Raw genomic sequence first — 18,166 nt, 5'->3', positions numbered from 1 at the left:
AAAACATAACATAGGACAATACATTTAAACCACGCCTAAAACAGCCCATGTGCCCAACCAATACACCACCTTTACTTACTTATACCACACCTCCTCAAAACTGAGTAAAGAAATTTTGCAACCTGGCATGTACATGCCTCATCATTTCCTAGTAGCAACTGATGTAGCACAAAGTCCCCCGACCCACATTTGGAAGACAAAAATGACCTGAGCAACTGCGAATGCAGATCGTCAAACCATTTGCAAGTTAAAACCATATGTGGAAGTGATTCAAAGTCCAGAGAGTTGCAGCTACACACCCTTGCTTGCATACTCAGGCCATTGTATCTCCTCAATGTAAAATTAGATGGCGTAACATTGCAACGCACCAGGGAGAAGGCTCTCCGTTCCTGTGAATTAAATAGAAAATATAAGTAGGTGGGCTGTTTATCCAGGATTGGAAAAAGCAAAAACTGGAGGGGAGAACAGGTCGTGGTTGCGGCTGCAAACAGCTCTTGCCGCTCTATATCCTCAGTCCGGGTTTTTTAAATGCCAGCTCTGGTAAGAGGGCTCCTAACAGATCTGCTGAGAGACCCTATGGCCTGAACCTTTTTTAGGAACAATAACAGACCTGGGGAGAATGTTGGGTCAGTTAATAGGTTTCTGAGCAGAATATCTTGCTCAGATGCATAACAAACCCTTAGCCAAAATTTGCAGAAACTCACCCAGGCCATGGCTTCTAACTTGTTTTGATCCACTTTCAGACATAGTACTGCATATGGGATGTGGTGCAGTAGAGCAAATATTTTATATAAAAACCATGACTGGATCCTCTCAACGCTGGCGCCAAATGCAGACATCCAAATAGATGTTCCGTACAAAATTTGGGCCTTAACTTTAGCATTGAAGATTTGCAGGGCAGAAGGGATATAGGAATTGCCCCATGCATAGAAAAAGCATGCAGTGGCCTGTGTAGACAGTTTTGCAGCCTGGATCCTCGCCTGCTGGTGCGGGCTCTGAGAGAGTCTGTAACAATACAGAATGCCCAAATACTTGAATTCCTTCACCTGCCTGATTGCTTTGCCATTGCAAGTCCAAGGCCAAGGTTTCCATGATCCGCCAAATACCAAGATTTTGGACTTTTCACAGTTCAAAGAGAGCTTGTTTTGTTCAAAATATGTCAGGTGCCGTAATTGATTGAACCAGGCGCCGTAAGCCGATTCTGGTTTGAGAAAGCAGAACTGTATCATCTGCACAGAGTAGCACTTTTACAGAGCCAAGTTTAGGGCAGTGGGCTTCAACGTCATGTAAGTGAGTGGCAAAATCATTAACATATAAATTAAACAGGATGGGGGCAAGCATACAACACTGCTTTACTCCCTTATTCAGGGCTGCTTCCCTAGACAAATCGCCAAGTGAGGACAATTTGATATGACCAGAGGTACAAGAGTGGAATCTCTGTGTCAGCAAAAACTGTCTTCTATCAAGACCCATTTTAGTCAGCTTGCCCCACTTAATCCCCTGATCCACTGAATCAAATGCACTCTTGAGATCCAGAAAAGCTGCATATAGAAGTGGATTTCACTGCGAAGCATACTTTGTTGCAAGATGAGACAGGATCAGACAATTATTCATGGTTGACTTTCCTGCTCAAAACCTGGCCTGCTCAGGGCCTATAACATTGTTCTCTGATAACCAACCTAAGAGCTTGTCAAGCAAGTGTTTGGAGTACATCTTGGCTACCACTGACAAAAGGCTTATCAGTCGGAAGTTTTCAGGAGATCTTTTGTCGCCTTTTTTGCATAGCAGAACGAAGATGGATTTTGTCCAGGAGGCAGGCATAATTCCTGACCTGTCCACCTGAGTGAACAGATCGGCTAGAAGAGGAGCCCACCAGTCCAAATCCAACTTAAACAAGTCCGAGGGTAGACTGTCTGGTCCAACAGCCTTTCCTACACTGAGGCCACTAATAAATTTTTTAATATCTGAAGCTGTTACCGGAGGCCATTCCTGAATATCCAATAGGGAGGCATAATCAATGGTTGGTTCTTGGTAATTCTCATCAAAAAAGATTAATTTAAAATAGGACACCCACAAAGATGCAGAAATCTGCAAAGGTCCTGTGGGCGGTTTACAAAAAAAACCTGAGACCACCCTCCAGAACTGCTTGGAATTTTTTGAGAGAATTGCATTGTACCTTCTAGCGATTCATATTTGAGCGATGTCTACTCATAACTATCGCCTCTTTCAGGTGTGACCTCAATGCAAATAATGAGATAGAATAGCTGGACACCTATTTTCTCTAAAATTTTTACAAACTATGTGCGGGTCAGCCTTAAGGGCCAAACAAGTGCCCTCTACTCTGGGCATCTCGCCTCTTTCGTAATTATGCTCCATCTGTAGCAGAGGCAGGCTTAGGGCAGATGTTATAGTATCTGCTAAAGTTTCAAAACCAGTAATAAATTCTGTTGGTGACCAGGAGGATTGGAAGATGGAAATGACGTTCTGTAAAATATTGCTTTGCATCATATTTTTAAAAAGGTTTTTGTTTTATCATTAACTTTAATACATTGTAAAATTGCCGTATTGAACCCAGATGCTGCATGGGGAAGAGCATCGGATAAAGAAGGAATGAAAAGTGTCTGACCACTGTAGGGCAATGCCGTAGTACAGGAGAGTGGAAGATGATCGCTTAAAATAGGATCACAAGTTCGGAATTCTACCACATAGGGTAAAAATGAAGCAGGGACCAGCATATGATCTATTATGCTGGACCCTTGAGGGGCAATATATGTATATTCCCCATTAGCATTCAAATCCAGTAAACCATTGACCCATACTAGACCCAACTGTGAACTTAGCTGGATATACATACTGGTTTTCAGTCTTTCTTTAGTTCTTTTGCTGTAGAAAATACGTTTTTACATAATATCTGAAGTGGCAACAGATTTAAAACAGATTTTGTGTGTCCCTATCTTATATCTACACAAGGGACTTGTGCTGGAACAGGCAGGCCAGGAGGCCTGCACTGTATTCAGCGCAAGATAGGTGTCCAAAGTGGCTCAGCCAGAGATAAGGGGAAACTCTTCCCTTACCCCTGGGTAAGCAACTGCAGCCCCAATGGGTCTCCTCAAACTTTCACCACCTCCAGAGGTGGCATAAGTTCAACGAGAGCAGAGCGACTTGTAGCCACTCTGCATTGCTCGGGAATGGAGGTTGGGATCTGGCATATCTGCCCTGCCCACCCACCCTTGAGACCCGCCCTCCCCCGCTCCAGAATGCCTCCCTCCCGCCTTCTCCCCACCCTTCCCAGAGTCTTGCATTGGCCAAGTTTGGTCGACACAAGGCTCCTCCGTGAAGTCAGCGTGGAGGCTGGATTCAGCCTCTGCGGGCCAGCACGCATTCCTGCTCCGGTCCAGCTGACTCCCAAGGAGGCCCAAATGTACCTTATGGCACGTTTGCGACCCTCCTGGGCCAGCACAAGGGACTTGTGTTGACCCAAGGGTGTCTTAGGATTGCCCCTTCAGTTTCTTTTGGGTGCCTAATGCAGATAAGTTAACTTGTTGACATTTAGTGAAAATTAGCTTTCCCAGCCCAAGACTGCAGTCCTATACAGAGTCTCCTGGGAGTACACCCCACTGACTATATTGGAACTTACTTCTGAGTAGACCTGCATAGGGTTGTGCTGTTAGTAGCTGCTGTTGTAGAGAAAAAAAGTCTTTTTGCAATTTATTATGTGATCATAAGCAGATAATCACACACTTCAGAAACTGTTTTCTTCTCAATCAGTAGCTTTCATGATTGATCCCAATTGCACCCCCTATCCACACTATTTCAAGTGAAAAAACTAAATCTACTGAAAACCAATGGATTTTTTTTCTTCATTTAAAAAGGAGCTTATAGGTATAACCTAATTATCCACAGATTTTTTTACCTGCGGTTTTATCTCTTTATGAGAAGGGCTCTTTAAATTAAAGGAAAAAAAGTTGTTTAACAGTAGCCTCGTTAATGTGAGAGAGGGCAGCCAGCTGACAATCCATAATCATTCTCTCTGCAGGCACTTAGTTCACTCCAAGGCAAGCGACCCCTCCCTTCCCCCTGAGCACATGAAAGAAAGGTAATCACTTTGCATTGGTGAAGGGAGGGGTTGCTGGCTCAGAGTGAAGCCTTTCTAAGTGCCTGGAGACAGACTGATTGATGGTCTACCTTAGCCATTTTCAACCACTGTGCCATTGCACACTGGTGTGCCACAAGTGGTCCACAGGTGTGTCACGGGAATTTGGGGGGAGGTCATTTATTAATAGGGCCAATGGGAGAGGTGAGCCCTCAATGGCAGCATGGTGTGCCTTGTCAGTTGTCAAAAACCTGGTGGTGTGCCTTGACCGTTTTAGTGCCTTGTCAGTATGCCATGAGATGTAAAAGGTTGAAAATCACTGGTCTACCTAATCACTCTGTCTTACATCACAAAAGTCTGCAAGGCTGTTTTTAAATCACCTAGCAAAGGGACATTGTTTTTAAAATGGATTTGCTTTAATGTGATTTTGCTATCAATGTGAGTTCTGGAATGGAACCTTCGCGAATAACTAGACTCAGCCTGTATAGAGGTGTGTCTAATCAGTATCAAAACCATGGTGGGGAGAAATTACTAAAGCCGTCCTATTCATGCTTCAATTTTATCCTTATTTGCACCCCCTCCACATGCTATTCTTTATTAACCCTAAGCCTGAATTGGGGCAAGTAACTGTGTAACTGAACCCTAAGGGAGCCATCAGTTGAAGTATCTCTTAGCCCAGTTAGCAGGGATTTGAAGTAGATTTATGAACCCAGGTTAAAAGTGAATCTGGTTGGCATTAGCTTTGGTTTGCACCAATGCAGATGAAATGCTGCATCATTGTTAAAGGAAATGATGGAAGCGAAGGGGGAATTCACAGAGGAGGGAGAAGGATCTCACAAACTTTTCCATTTAAGTATCTTGAGTTTGAGATTTTGCTAATGTGTAGTGTTGTTGCATTTTGCTGATGTAGCCATACCACTATTTCGGTTCGAAGGATGCTGCTCTTCCAGCCCCTTAGCAATTGAGTTGACTTGTAAAAAATAAGTAAAATAATTAACTTTGAGTGTATTTGGCAGAATACCACCTTTCCTATTTCTGCAGTGTGAATGCTCCTCAGAGAAGCAGAGGACTTCAATCCCCAAGTCTGCCAATCCCTTATCTTTTGTGAACTTTAAATTAATTTTTAAAAACCTATTTATTCAAGGTTGACTAAACTGCTAGAATAGGAAAGATCAGACAAATCAGTAGCAAGAAATGAAGTATGAGGAAACCAGAACTCTTTGACAATGTATCCCTTGGGGCAAATGTGCTGAATGAAGCCAGCAGGGAAATGATAAGGGCATTTACGCTATGGATGTAAGAAAGCAATTTATCAAGAGTACATGAACTCTCCAGTGACCACAAGCAAAGAAGATACCAAAGTACAGGAAGAGGAAGAGGACCTCCTACAACATTATTTTAAAAACTGACAAAATTCCATTAAAATGTATATAAAATGCCATCGTGCAAGTTCATTGCATTACATTGTACAAAGCATTAATGACCTCTGCTTCCTCATGAAATGAATGCTCTGAATAAACAATACTTTTCACTCATTAATGCAGTTTCACTAACTCAAGCTACCCGCAGTACACTTGTCCCTAGCTAAGATTATTTACAGTTCAGTCGTTCCCCTGCCACACTGTAGCATGCAGCCATGTTAGTGGAGAGTCTGCTGCATGCTATGGTGTGGGAACGATCAGATGGCCAGCGAGAGGTAAGTAAAAACCATCTGATCATTACTTATTTCATAAGTAAAAACCTTTTTTACTTACCTCTATGGGTCTCCTTGAACCCACACCAGTTATTTTGCTGGTGTACATTCAAGGAGAGTTAGGGGGTAGGGTGGGTGGATAAATCAGCTTTTACTGCCAAGATCCATCCCCTCCAGCCAAATCCCCGCCCCCTGCCCTTCCTGAACTTCCCCTGAACCATCCATGGTCCACCCCTGCTGCCACCTTACCTAGTCCAGCAGAGTGTTTGGGCAAGACTGGCTCACTTGCAGCACTGGCATGGCTTTTGTGCCACCTCAGTGGGGTCTACGGCCGAAGATTTTGAGATCTGCTACTGTAGGCTCTTGATAGGATTGGGCCATTCGTTGTTCACTTCCTGAGTCTGGAGGAGCATGACAACAAAATGTAATTAACTCTGCATTTGCTGGAACACACACCCTCTTTTAATCCAGTAACTCCTTTTTGAAAGGGTTTTGGGGGATTGTGATTCATTGGCTCCTCCAGTGGCAGGCAAACCTTCTCAGCTCCCTGAACATCTCCTCCAGCCATGGTCAGATGAATGGACTTGAACAATGGACAGTTGTGAGCAAAACCTAGTGAGGTGCCAGTGCTTTCCTCCTGGCTCATTTTTTGTGAGGAACAGGTGTTATACCCTAGCACTGCCAATACAGATCCCAGGTTGATCCTTTTCCAGGTTGCAGAGTTCATGATAGCAGGACTGTTCAAACTGACTATGCAAAGCCATGGTAGTTTTGGAGTTGCTGGAGGGATAGCAGAAGCAGGAGAACATGACTGCATATGGTGTGCAAAACAGTGCTGATAAAAGCCTTGTCTTTCTATATTGTATGCTAAACTAATTTAAAAAGATTTTTAAAATCCAAGTTTATAGTTACCAGTAGTGCATTTTATTATATTTGACAATTCCTCCATGAATACGGCTGTTGTAGAGGTATATTTTTCCTAGTCTACTTCTTCCAATAATGACCGCAAAGATGTTTTTAAAAATAGGTGACATGAAACATGAGCTGTATTTGTATCTATTGCAGAATGATGGTGTAACAGTCTCACATATTGCATGTTGTATATGCTGCATCTTCAGAGTGATTTTATATGCTGTATCTCCAGACTTATTACCACATTTTAAAAATGTTGGTTTTATTTATTTATTTATTTGTTTGTTTGTTTGTTTGTTTGTTTGTTTGTTTATTTATTTATTTATTTATTTATTTATTTATTTATTTATTTATTTATTAATTTATTTATTTGAGAGATTTATATTCTGCCTTTCCCATGCTGAAGCAAATGCCCAAGGAGTACAAATGAGTTTTTACAATAGTTGTTCTACGGGCAGCTCGTAGATAACCCTTTTCTTCCAGATGGAATCCTTCAAGGCATGGTTATTACATGTGGCATTTGGGTATGCCTTTCAGGAGCAGTTTCAGGTTGGCCAAGCAGGAGCAGTTTCAGGTCGGCCAAGCTGTAAACAGCAACTCCTCTTTGTGGTCTCATGACAGCTTTATCAGTCTCCCATCCAAAATTAAACCAGATCCATGTCTGCTTAGCATTCTTCCTGCACCCTTCTGCTCAACTAACAGACCACGCCTGGTGCCACACTATGTTAATCCACACTATGCATAGAAATTCATTTGATAGAATAACATTTCAGACTTAATTTCTTTTCCTCTTCTCTCTCTCAGCTTTGGACAAGCTTAGCACCCAGCATCTGTACCATCCAACTCAAGTGGAGATAGTACAATCCAATGTTGTGTTTGACATCAGCAGTCTGATGCTCTATGGTACCCAGGCTGTGCCAGTGAGACTGAAGATATTGCTAGACCGACTCTTCAGTGTATTGAAACAAGAAGAAGTTCTGCACATCCTACATGGGCTGGGCTGGACACTTCGGGACTATGTTCGGGGCTACATCCTTCAGGTAGGAACCAGCCTAGTGCATGGATTTGTTGAGTATTCTATTGCAGATTCAAAAAAGTAGAACCTCTTAACCTTGTCTCTTTTTTATAAAGTCAGATGTATTGGCGACTTCATGTGTATCGATAGTGGGTGGACAGTGTTGGTACCATAAGTTTGGCTATCATAGGAGCCTTGGCAAAGTGCAGTTAATCATAACATTTCTCATGCACTGCAGGTGTGGAATGGGAAGACTATGGCTTGTGGACACCTGATAGATTCATGTTTATCTCAGCATTCCTGATGATCTCAGTTTTCCTACAGGTGACACTTCTAGCCTTTATAATCCCGGAGATAAGTTTGAGATCAAATATCGTAAAAGGCTGTGAAACTATAAGAACACACAAATTTTATTCGGCTTGTATTTCAATTATGAATATTTTTCAAGTTTTTCACCTTTGAAGATAGGAGTTCAGCATAGGAACACAGGGCTGCTTTAGAGGAGAAAGGGATGGACAGACAGACAGAATTTGTTTACCAGCTGTAGTTGGATATCCGCAAGCTTAATGAAAGCAATGCTACAACTGTATGAACTCCATGCCATTAGAATATTGATTATTTATTTATTATTTATATAGCACCTTTGTCATAGGTTCATGATGGTTTACATAGGCAGTTTAATATTAAACCCCACTTTCCAATAGGAAAATTTTCCATTTTCCAATATTGTTCCTTAAGAGAGAATCATAGAACACTCCATTTCTTGAGATGTTTCCCATTCATAGTTCAGACTCATCCTGGCTTGCCAGCCTTGCAAGCTTTTGCAGGCAGCTGCTAATGAAACCTCAGACAGATTCTCAAGATCTTTCTTTTTCTTGCCAGCTGACTCCTCCGCTTTTGTTTACACTCCTCTGCAGAGATGCATCAGCGACCTCTCCATTTCTCTGTCTCTGTTTCTCATCCAAGGCAGCAAATCTTGCTTAGCTTCTTCAGGCAGGGTGACTCCATGAGATTGTACCTCCTGCCCAATATTCAGGTTACTAGTGTCCCGCTAGTAGACTAGTGTCCCCACTGTAACTTTAGTGTGGTAAACAAAACCTCACGCTCAAGTTTTTGATCTCATTAGGCAGTTAGAGGGGCTGGAAGAAGCAGTATACTGACATTTTGATTTATGCACATGCAGCCACATGCACGGGTACCAGAATCAAGGTGCATCTTCTGGAAACTCTAGTGCTCATTTGTGCTCGCCAACATTTTAAAAGGCATCTTTTCAAAAAGGCAAAATAAGGTACAAGTGCTGTTTTTCCAGGAACAAGTGCTAGAAGATAGGAACTGAGGACCAAACTCAACAAGATGCTTAAGGCTAAATTTTTCACCATCTCTCTCTTTTTTTCTCTTTAAACAGCAGCAATGAGACCCTTGAAGGATAGTCACACAGATGAAGGAGAGGGCTAGAATAACTGGGTTGAAACTGGGAAAGTAGATTTAGGCTAACCATGAGGAAGGATTTCCCAAGTAAGAGTTGTTCAGTCTTGGAACAGTCTGCCTTGGGCAGTTGTGTGTTATCTCTCATTGGAGATTTTCAGGCAATGCCTGAATGGTCACATGTCAGGAATGCTATAGCAGTTCTCTGCACTGAGCGGGGAGTTGGACTAGATGGTCTCTAAAGTACTTCCAACTCTTAAGAGTCAATAATTCTATGATTTAGATCAGGGGTGCCCAAACCTTGGCCCTGGGGCCACTTGTGGCCCTTGAGGACTCCCAATCTGGCCCTCAGGGAGCCCACAGTCTCCAATGAGCCTCTGGCCCTCCGGAGACTTGCTGGAGCCTGCACTGGTCTGATGCAACTACTCTCAGCAGTGACGGCCAACTGTTTGACCTCTCCATGAGCTGTGGGACTAGGGCTTCTTCCACCGCTTGCTATTTCACATCTGTGATGAAGCAGCAGCAGCAAAGGAAAGGCTGACCTTGCTTTGTGCAAAGCCTTTTATAGGGCTTGAGCTATTGCAAGACCTTCATTCATTCATATAAACTCCATCTCTAATATATTCATTTATGTAAATTTATTCAAATTTGAAATGTAAATTAATTCTTTTTTTCCCAGCCCCCAACACGGTGTCAGCATGATGATGTGGCCCTCCTGCCAAAAAGTTTGGACACCCCTGATTTAGATCAAGATGCCCAGACAGGAGGAGAGAACTTTAGCCCTTTGTTTCACCATGGTTGCAATCTGGCTGGATGGGAATCAATGAGTATCAGTGGGAGCCTCTCTCCTGGAACAAATAGCAGTCAACAAATAGCAGCAACAAATAGCAGCAACAAATAGCAACAAATAGCAGGAACAAATAGGGTTCCTGATCCAATTGAGATAATCATGAAGGGAAATGGTTAAAGCCACTCTTCCTTCCAAATTGTGGTCCCAATCCATATCCTTTGGTGATATTTAGAAGAAAAAGGGGGCATGCAGTTAAAAAACATGTGTTAAATGTCTCATTTATTTTGACTTTAACTTCTCAATGCTACATTCTTTTGATGTAGCGTGAAGCACATTATACTGTAATTCATTACACAAAAACTTTAATATTTCATGTTGGTTATATACCATAGTTGTCACGATCTGTTTTGAGCTCTGGAAGAGTTCCAGCTTACATGCTTCAGGACTGCATTCTTAAGTATACTTGAAGGCAAGTTCCATTAAAATCAGTGTAATATAATTCCAGAGAAATTTCTTCAGGATTAGGGTTCTAGCTTCATAACGAGGACCTAATGTTAGATTTGTTCTAAGAATTTTGTCCTTTCCTTTTCTCTTCCTAACCTTATTTCAAATCCTGCTTCTCAACTTTGGGTACGCTGAGCCTACTTTTTAAAACCTTATAAACCTAGTTGGGAGGTGAGGGGGAGAAGGCTACTAGGACTTTATTAATTTGCTTTTAAGGATTTAAAGAGTTTCAGGTGCCTAAATGCAAAATGTTAATTCTATGTAAAGATTATCATTGATTTTTCCCCCCTCTGAAAATGTGAATATGTGCCTTCACATATGCTTTAGATTCAGGCATATGCCTTGTGCTCACAGATGTATGTTTCTCTTTTAAATGTTGCCATGTGTGCTTATGCATTAAAGTGTAAATTCCTGAGGTCTGAATAATGTCGTTTAAAAGGTGAGTAAAAAGACTAGTATCCTGATAAGTAGACTGTGCTCCTACACGGAGCTTAAAAATACATTTGCTTTCAAGTGTACGGTGCAAAAGGACATTTGAACGCCTGAGACTGGATTCTGTAACTCCTTCATGGCAAAGGGAAACTCATTGTGGTGGCCAACTGTTGTAGGAATAGGCCGGTTTCTACTGTTTGAATGATCTGATGGAAAAAATGTACCTTAGTAGGAATGACTTGCAGTAGAACTTATTCCAGAGGAATGCCATTTTAGTCTGTCTCATTAAAAACAAGATTGTTATCACACCTTTAAGGCTCATACATTTATTGGTATAATCTTGCAAGGGACAGAACCTATGGGACTCTAATGAAGTGGGTTCTGGATCATGAATGATGAACTGTGTTCACCTTTAAGGTGCAAAAATTCCCTTTTATGTTTTCAGCAGAACTTAGATGCCTTTTAGATGTTAGAGAAGCAGCGTGGAAGCTGCTTTCCCTTGAGTTCATTAGGTTATATTGTTAACGCCTAACAGCCCAGCACCCCGTGAGTGGGACCTATCACATGAGTTCCTACGTTGTAGCCATTGCCTGACTGGAATCTGGGTTGACAGTCAAAGGGTGGAGAAACAAAAATGAACCACATAGCTGACTGGTGTAAAGCCTCTATAATACACTGTTAGGTTAGAGGTCAATTTATCTGGCTAAAGTTCAATCATATTGTAGCCTTCAAGGCATCAGTATGATTATTGTGCTCAACAATACTGTATTGAACATTTTCTCAGTTAAAGGAGAATAATTATCAAGGCAAGTTAGAACAGCTGTTAAAAGTCTTGCACATATTGACTTGGTTAGTATTTGGCTGTAGATTGTGTTGCTGGTCAAATGAAGGGATATGGTAAGTGACCTAGGCAAGCATGCCTATTGCTTGGCTTCTCTAATTTTATGCATATGTAACTTGGGAAGCAAAGAATTACTGGTAGAGGTGTGTGGAAATGTGGGGAATTACATACTGAGTAAAATGTGAAAGAATAAAGCAAACGTTTTACTAGCTAAATTTTAAGTTCTCTTAATAAATGCAGTGTGTATTATGGAGGAAGAGGATATAAATAAAGGAATTATATCATCCCACAATATTATAGCAACATAAATTTTATCCATAATGAAGAGTAATTAGTGCTTTTAACATTACACTAGCATTTCCATCAACCTCACATTTCCATCTATCTCACATTGCTGTAAATCTGAGGGCACTGCAGACATTAGCACATTTTTCATTGGATTATAGGAGCCCAGTTAGATCAGCCAAGAGTCCCTCAAGTCAAGCCTCCTGTCGCTTGACATAGCAGTGGGCAGCCAGATTCTGTCCAGAAAGTTGACAAAGGGAATGAAAAGGCAGTATCTGTCCCCAGTTTCCCCAATTCCTCTGCAAAAAGAATACCACCTCTGAACATGGGAGTTTCCTTCAGCTTTCATGACTCTTTGTTGTTGGTGGACCTATTCTCCATTAGTGGTTGTTGTTGGCATCCTTCAGTCTCGGAAGACTATGGTATCGCGCTCTGAATGGTGGTTCTGGAACATAGTGTCCTCTCCAGTGCGCGAAGCCTGGGTAAAGTAGGTATGGAGGATAGTTTGTTACCCATGCAGCAGATCCCCCCTCTCCACGTCACTGAAATGGTCCAATGGAAAGGCAAAGGCCAATACGGTTGGTTCCAGCGGCGTCGCAGGAGCAGGAACGTGACTGTGTTCAGCCATGAACTGCCTCAGGGACTCCGGCTCCTGATTTTGCCTCTAGGTTGACTCCTGAAGCCTTTTCCATAACTGGATGTAGCCACAAGGCAGTGGAGGTTTGGGGTCGGAGTTTTCCTTCTCTCAGATGAGCTGCCTTCCCAGGCTGACGAGTCCCATCTACCCGGTGGCTGTTTAGTCGCCTCTTACGACAAGTACAGCCAAACTGACGGCCTATTCTTATCCCCAGCCCCCAGGGGAAATGGGGTATGTACATTAGTACATGTAGTGGTATGTACATCAAAATTGCACACATTACTGACATGTGTTGAATATTGACTTATTGTTATTGAAACTCATCTGTAGAGACTTGAATCTGTCTTAAAGGTGTCATAATGAGAACGGCCTGCTGGTAGTCATAATGATAGCAGCCTGCTGGAACACCCCTAAACTATGTTCTGTCTATGTTCTGTGAACAGAGTTTTGTCTTGCATCTTCTTTTTCCCAGAATCTCTGTGGTCCATGCTTGTGTATTGAATTTTCAAAGAAAGAGTACACACTTAGAATCTCTGAATATAGTACTTTAAGCTATTACTAACCTGTGCTAAATCAACTTAGGGCGCAATCCAGCCCTTGACCTGCGCCAGTGCAAGTCCTTTGTGCCGGCCCAGGAGGGTCGCAAACATGCCTTACAGCATGTTTGCGCTTCCTCAGGAGTCGACTAGGCCAGTTCGCAGAGGCACACTGGCCTGTGGAGGCTGGAACAAGCCTCTGCGCTGACGGAGGCACCAAGGCTTGCATCGGCCAGGCTGGGCCTGGCTGGGCCGATGCAAGCCTCTGAGGTAGGTGGGGAGGAGGCTGGAGGGAAGTGTTCCTGGGTGAGGGGGCAGGCGGGTGGTAGACAGCCCAGGGATGGACAGGCAGCGAATGGGAGGTGGGGTTGGGATCCGGCAGTTATGCTGAATCTCAATCCCCGTTCCAGGGGAGAACAGAGCGGCTCCAAGCCGCTCTGCTCTCTTCGGACTTGTACCACCTCAAGAGGTGGCGCAAGTCCAAGGAGAGCCATTGGGGAAAGGGCACCTTTCCCAGAGGTAAGGGGATAAGTTTCCCCTTGCCTCTGGCTGAGCAGCTTTTAATCCCTATCCTGCGTTGGATACAGCGCAAGCCTCCTGACTTGCCTGTTCCAGTGCAGGGTAGGATTGCTCCCTTAAATATGTAATCTTGCCTTATGCCAGATCAAGGTCCATATATTCCAGCATTCTTTGCAAGAATCCCAGCAATCTGCAAGCAGTTGGTGGCCCACCAGAAAGTGGTCAGTGATCTGCAAGTGGATTACAGTGTACCCCCCCCCCCCCAATCCTCCATAATTTGACAGGAAAGAACAACCAACTTTAGACAAGCAGTGTACGTGTCAGGTTGTTTTTTTTCTGTCCAAGAGATATTGTTATAGTCAATCCTGAAATAGGAAAGAAGCAACGCAAAAGAAAATACAACCATTCCATTGACAACAAGATCTGTGGAGTTGTATCTGCAGGGTCATATCCACATAGTTCTTTTTTAAGTTGATGCACAACTGACAGCCGAAAATGTCAATGTCATCAACAGAGCTGTAGAATCCACAATGAAGACTAGTGCAATCTCTAGAGAACTCACCCTTTCATGAGTGCCAAGCTATCTAGTGTGCCACTCTTCCTTGTGTTAATAGTGCAGTGTACCTAATGATTCTCTGTATGTGAAAGGTGCAGAAGGTGTACTTTAACATGGTAGGGCCCAACTCCTTGGGCACATACCTGTTTATAAATACCAGATACTGAAAATTGTTCTAGAATAAGGGAAAGTCATTTATGTTTCTTTTTAAAAATTGAATTGTAAAGCACTTTCTGTGCCTAGGCCTGAATTCATAGGTCTGTTTTTATCCTGCAGCAGCTGATAAAAAGTCACAAACCCATAAAACATAACAAGGAATATTGTATCATGCTCCCTTTTGCTACTCTTAAGTGTGATTGAGATCATCAAGAGTATCAAAACAAACATAAACTTATGTAAACAAAGGGGCAGTTGACTTCAAACATTTTAGGAACCTGTTCAGTTCAATAAATCCTGTTTAAACATTCAGGGCTACATGAATTCAGTGTAAGGTTTTTGTTTAGAAGAGAATCTGATTCTTGCCTTAGCTATTAGCTCTGGAGGATCATCAATTCTCCTGTGCATGCTCAGGGAAGTTCTTTATGAGATAAGATTTGTAGGGAGTGTCAATCTCTGGAAGGACAAATCTAGTTGACTGTAATTTAAGGGATTAGGTCCACTTTTTCAGTACTTCTGACCTTTAAATCCAGAGATACAGGGAGTCATTCTCAACCTTGGCCTCTGCTGTCTGACAGGGACTCCTATTGTATTGGTATTGGCAACCTTCAGTCTCGAAAGACTATGGTATCGCGCTCTGAAAGGTGGTTCTGGCACAGCGTCTAGTGTGGCTGAAAAGGCCAATCCGGGAGTGACAATCCCTTCCACACCGGGAGCAAGTGCAGTCTGTCCCTGGTCTGTCTCCCTGGCTATGGGCCTTCCTTCTTTGCCTCTTAGCCTCAGACTGTTGGCAAAGTGTCTCTTCAAACTGGGAAAGGCCATGCTGCACAGCCTGCCTCCAAGCGGGCCGCTCAGAGGCCAGGGTTTCCCACTTGTTGAGGAAACTCAACTTGTTGAGGAAACTTGTTGAGGGACTCCTATAGGCTATATAGTTTCCCATGGTGTGCACAGTTATCCTGTGGGAAGTGGCACATCTCTCCTTTCCTCCACTCCTAGCTGTGGCCAACAGTATTCAGGAAGGAACATGATGGTAAACAGCCATCTGGACATGTTCTAAGGAAATGAGACATACTCATTATATGATAGGTGGAACATGAAACTTAAAGCCAATACCTGTGTTCTATGTAAACAGAACAACCTTCATAATAAAGCTTCACTGTATGAAACCCAAAGCAACCAGCAAGATGTAAAGGTAATTCTGTTCACTGTCAGTTCTGACTGTTTGAATTCTGCAGTACCAAGATCTTTGCAGACCATAGAAGTCCTAAATGTACTTGGGCTTCCCCCAACTTGGACACTGGCTTATTCAAATCCTTACAAATAGGGACGACTTTTGCTTAGTTGTATGTAGTAGTGCTCACATTTGGTAATATTGAAACCTGGGACTTCAGAGACTTTAAAACCATGAAAGACCCCGGAGAATCAGAGTTGCCATCTATCTAGCATCCATTGATTTAGTGCATTTTCTTGAAGTCTAAGGGATCTCAGGGGGAACTTTTCCCTTGCAGCACTGATCTTTCAATGAGGTGCTAGTGCCTGTCCTAAGTAATAACCCGGAGTAACAGTGAAGTGTGAATGACTCTTATTAGGATGGGTAAATGTCATTAACACTTATTGTTGCCTTGAAGGCAGCCAGAAGTACAGTGCTGAGGATGTCGAGAAATGAAACTCTGGCTTTTAACACTGAATACATTTAAAATCTGTAAGGTCAGATTTAAAAAAAATTAAAATGTATAGTAAAGTATTTTGGGGGAACACTTAAATTTGTTTTTAATTTTCTTTTTATGAAACGAAAGAGCTTCCTCAACTTGCAACAAATTCTACAACTTTTTTTTGAGCTCTGTTTGTTGCACTGCTACATAGTTCACCTTTTCCAACATGTGTAACATTATTCCAAATAGTTAATAATTTGGCATTATCTGGCCACAGGTTATCAGTATTTACAAAGTGAATGAGAATAACATTCAATTAAATATTAAGATATCAAACAATTATTATTATTACTATAGTAAACCAGTGAAAATAACAGTAAATTTTGAAATGTCAGTGTTTCTCCCCACACCCCAGTTTTATGACAGGAAAATATGCATATGCGTCAGAATACTACTATTTCTGCAGGAAGAGGGGTGAGTGTGTTTGCTTGCGTGTTTACAGTAGCTAAAAATGATTTCAGTGAGATTACCAACAGGTAATCTCTTTTTTGCAATTGAAACATCAAGGCAGCAAAACTGCAGGATAATGGGTACTAATAGTGATACAGCAACAATTCAGAAGTTATCTAGGTCATCCTAAATAACTCTTGCCAAGTATTGCCACATATTCTGGTGCAGGGGGAGTGGAATGCCATAGTTTAGTAGCATGTATTTATTCATTTGCATACAAGCATATTGAAAACTGACTGTTGTGGTTGAAGGAAAAAGTGATTCTAGTTTCAAGTGAGAAGCAAAAGAGTTTGCACCTGCATCTCTAGTTATTACGAGATATAAAAAGTAACCACAACACATGGTTCTAATACGCGCGGTGTTTTTTTTGCTACGCAGATCTTTTTGGCTAGATCTGATGATTCGGTGATGGCGTTTCAGCCGGTTATGGAAAAGATTGCAGGAGCAGGTCTAGAGTTCGGAAATGCTCCTAAGGCTTTGTTCATGATGTCTGGGTGGTAGCTGCAACCCATGCTGCTTCTGTCCAGCTTTGGCAGGGAGCTCACTTGTTTTGTCTACTGCTGCTTGTTGTAATCATATTTTCGTGGGGTTTCTTTTTTTAAATTGACTGCGTTTTTAATGATATTGTGAGTTATATGAAGTAGGGAGAAAGGGGGTGGGATTTTTTAAAAATAAAAATAATAATTAATTGATCTAACTGAGACACACCAAGCCATGATGTCTCCTGGATTGATCCTGGACTTTGTGACCTTAGCTAGTCAGAGATCATGTCATAAAAAGGCAACATTGCTGATCATGATATCAAAATATGTTGAGGGCAAGCAAAGCCTATTCAGGGCAATGTTTTTACATCAGCAACCTCTCCCACCTGTTTTTCTAGCAATCCCCCTCCCACACACCAGTCATCAAAAGGGAGGGTGCCTTTTGACAGGGTCAGAAAGGGTCATGGAAATTCCCCCCATCCCATCTCCAGCTCATCCTTAAGGAAAACAACTGCAAGACCGCTAAGGGGGATATACTGGCTGTGCAGGAAAAAAGTCCTTCAGTCAAGAAGCCAAGGCTCTACTCACTTTGAAAATCAAAAGGTAGTAATGCAAGACTGTATTCTAAGAATTGATACCTAGTTAGTTTCCCACACACATGCACACATACCCCCAAATCAGAAGGGAGACCAGCATTCCCCTGCACTTTCATGAAAATGTAATGGACACTTTATCAAAACCAATTCTGTTCCCCTTAGAAAACTCCAGCGTCTGTAACAGACAGTTGTTGGTCCCTAGCCTTGTATCTGAATCTGCTGTATGGAGTGGAGGGAGGGAAAGGGGAGTTAAGGGGAAGTCAGTAACTGCTATGGAGCAGACTTCAGACGAGTATCTTCCTTCCTGGTCCCTCAAAACCTCCCTGAAGCAAACCTCTGTTACTTGGGCATCGTCCCCGCTTAATACCTCTGCCTATAGTATAGCAAGTTACTCAAATGAGCTTTAGCTTTCTTCCAAATGTCTCTGGAAATGCTTTGCTATAACAAAAACCTCTGTGAAAAAAAGGAATGAATCTTTGCAAAGCTCTTCTCAAGCTGTACAGATACATGATTAACTAGGCTAATGCGAACA

The 18,166-nt window shown here is 42.3% G+C and overlaps 1 protein-coding gene across 1 annotated transcript in view; it reads left to right on the top strand.

Annotated features, from left to right (window-relative positions):
• BNC2 (basonuclin zinc finger protein 2) overlaps positions 1-18,166 on the top strand; it is a 457,344-nt gene that overhangs the window by 322,598 nt on the left and 116,580 nt on the right. Inside the window, exon 4 of the mRNA XM_066616198.1 lies at positions 7,503-7,738. Within this exon, the coding sequence (XP_066472295.1) occupies positions 7,503-7,738 (236 nt within the window). The remainder of the gene's footprint in view (positions 1-7,502; positions 7,739-18,166) is intronic.

Source organism: Tiliqua scincoides, chromosome 2 (genome assembly GCF_035046505.1).
Source record: "Tiliqua scincoides isolate rTilSci1 chromosome 2, rTilSci1.hap2, whole genome shotgun sequence".
In the NCBI taxonomy this organism is placed as follows: Eukaryota; Metazoa; Chordata; class Lepidosauria; order Squamata; family Scincidae; genus Tiliqua; species Tiliqua scincoides.
Note: the sequence above shows the minus strand (reverse complement) of the source record. Positions and strands in the feature narration are given on the sequence as shown.